Source organism: Cenococcum geophilum (assembly GCF_001692895.1).
Source record: "Cenococcum geophilum 1.58 unplaced genomic scaffold K441scaffold_2, whole genome shotgun sequence".
NCBI classification, from domain to species: domain Eukaryota; kingdom Fungi; phylum Ascomycota; class Dothideomycetes; order Gloniales; family Gloniaceae; genus Cenococcum; species Cenococcum geophilum.
This window is the reverse complement of record NW_027137560.1, coordinates 1,067,439-1,070,251: the sequence shown is the minus strand read 5'-3', so window position 1 is coordinate 1,070,251 and position 2,813 is coordinate 1,067,439. Positions and strand designations below refer to the sequence as shown.

General features: G+C 44.0%; 1 protein-coding gene across 1 annotated transcript; it reads left to right on the top strand.

The window, feature by feature from the left end:
* The first annotated feature begins 506 nt into the window (after window positions 1-506).
* On the top strand, window positions 507-1,869 carry K441DRAFT_650942 (uncharacterized protein). The gene is made up of 4 exons (XM_067647113.1): window positions 507-651; window positions 804-953; window positions 1,006-1,269; window positions 1,322-1,869. Exons 2-4 carry the CDS (start codon window positions 912-914, stop codon window positions 1,517-1,519), a joined length of 504 nt encoding a protein of 167 aa, XP_067509657.1. The 5' UTR covers window positions 507-651; window positions 804-911; the 3' UTR covers window positions 1,520-1,869.
* Window positions 1,870-2,813: the final 944 nt, after the last annotated feature.

Below are 2,813 nucleotides of genomic sequence, written 5' to 3'. Positions count from 1 at the left end.
AATTTGTAGATGTATACATTGTGAGATCAACCTGTGCAGGATCTGATATGCACAGAAGCATTCTACCACCTACTTCCAGATGTCTGTGCTTCTGCTACCCCTGCTTATCTAGGTCCCTGATGTATTATGTTACACTTCTACTTAGAAGTGTTTTTATTTCTGATTATTCGAATTCAGTCAACGGTTTTTCCTTTCTGAACCAATATCATAAGGCCATAAAGACGCTTAAACGCCTTACTGATGAAATGGGAGATTGGCGTTTTCTTGTTCTCCTGTGGCGTGTTTGATGGCTTGCTATCCGCTGCAGGGGCTTCCTATGACAATTCAATTTACACAAGGCGATAACATACATGTACGATATGCAATATACAACTGCATTTACGAACTTAAAAATGCCGAGGATAGGGTGTGATGAGCGACGATTGGTCGGCACCCGTATATCAGATCCCCGCACAGGAGTGTCTTTGTGACGGTTGCCAAACCAACGAAGGTGGGACGGGAAACCAGACCAGACCCCACTCACACGACATGATATGAACTTCTGGTTCTTCTCTGGTGAGTCAACAACTACCTGAAAAACTATTCCGTTTGTATCTTCCCATTATTTCGAAACCAAAGAATTTGCTTGCGTTGAAGTTGCACTACGAGTAGGTAAGTCTCGATCCGGTCGCGCCGGCGGACTAGAGCTTCACATCGTTGGCTTCACATCGTTGGCTGCGCTGCTTGTGACGTCGACCGATGTCATCGCTTTGTTTCTGCAGCGTTCCGCAACCTACCGCTTACCTATTAAATCCGCAAAACAGCACGTCACCCGCATAGTTTCTACTTGAACAAGACCTGCACTCGCCCATCAACTCCTCTCTCGTATACTTGCAGATCTATTCACACTTCGCTTCCAAAGCACCTACAAAATGGTTTCCCGAGCTGCTAACCTTGCTCTGCGAAGCTTTGAGGTAAGTCGCATCGCTATCTCTAGAATGCGCGGCACCATTGACGGTGCAGTAGTTCCTATGTTCGCTCATAGTAATGGCTCTCATTGGCAACATGATCGCTACCGCCTTTGCTGGAAACCCGAGCATTGTCAACTACGACATGTTCGTATCCGTCTTTAGCATGTTGTCGCTCCCCTACCTCCTTACTGCCGCATTCAGTGAGAGACTTTCGATTCCTGTTGTCACCATTACACTCGATTTACTTAATACGACCTTCTTCCTGTGCGCCGCTATCGCAACGGCCGCATACCTACATGTTCACAGCTGCAGCAATGGAGTATGTCGCACGTCGGAAGAATGATGCTACTTTTCGACTGACATGTTGATAGGCATACACTCGTAGTAACTCCATTACAAACGGGTCCCCTAACACAGAAAAACGTTGTCGTGAGGCCCAAGCTTCTACAGCGTTCCTCTGGTTCGGCTTCGCTGCGTTTGCCGTGTCTACTGCTTTTCCATTCCTCAGTGGCCGAGGTAACGTCAATATACGTGGTGGAATCCGGGGGCCGAATATGAGCCAAGTTTAAAGAAAATGATAGTAAAGGATGTAAATGGGTTTGGGAACACGGGAACCGTAAACCAATACTTGGAAAGCCCCAATATACCCACTTGACTAAGTTACATCACGGTGTTTAGGATTACGGTACGGATATTATCGAGAACATATTGGGCTTCGTTGAACGAAGTGTATGGTATAGGGAGTTTAGGAAGCAAAATCGTGGCGTTCTGGGGAAGGAATTTTGGGAAGGATTAATGGTACTACGGTTGTTGACGTAGCTTTTATGAACCTAGATGTAATGTAACGTAGAATGAGAATGATATATCGATGGAGCAATTTACGTTTTAGTGCGGTATATAATATCCTTTTATAGACCCCTATAGGTATTAATTTTATAGCTTCTCTAGCGGCGCTAGGGAGCTTTTTGCTAATAGTTTACTGTTTAGTTTTATCCCTTAACCCGTCAACTTGGGCACGTAGGGTATCGATAAGAGCCCACCAATCAAATCAATAAGATTTGGTGGCCGTGCTCAGAAATACAAAGCTTTTATTTTTATAGCAAATTGATATATAGGCTTATTCTTTGGAGTTCAGTTGCTCAATATAAGGCCTCCAGCAGTCGTTGTTCCTGCAGAAAGGTATTTTACAGATACTGCAGCCAAAAGTAGTCCTTAAAGGACGCTGCCGCCTCTGCCACTCCTTACTATCGCGAGGTTTCCTTATAGTGTTTGGCGATAGCTCTAATAGAGTTTTCCTATTGCCAATACGCTTCACCTAAGTATGTCTACCAGCCTCTGTGCAAGCCGAGCAGTAGACGTCCCTATTAAATAACTTAATTAGCTCGTGCTGCGCCGTAGGGACCCATATTATATCGTTTGTAGAGCGTTAAGGAGCGTATATTTATATGCGGGCCTTCCGCTTACGAATCAAGCGTTTAAATAAGGTATTACGGAGGTTAATTTGGAACTGTTTGTGGCCGTTATAGCGGCCTTCGCGGTGGTTAGTAGGACGGTAGGAGGATAGTAAAAAGTAATTAATAATTGCTGTATTAAATAGGAAGTGCTATAGAGGCTTCTAGGTCTGCCTGTGGGTTCTCTGCGTTAAAAAATATAAGCGTAGTTAATCTGCAATATCTACACCGTATATATAATAATTGTACCAGAATATAAAGGTAGGAATAGGTAAGAGCTTCTTAAAATCATCACTAAAGACCTTCCGAGTCTGTCTAGCACCGCTAGCAGTAAGGGGAGGACGTTTCTGTATAGTAATTCTGGTTTGGCGACCTGGTAATATATAACGTTATTAGATTTTAAGCCTCAAAG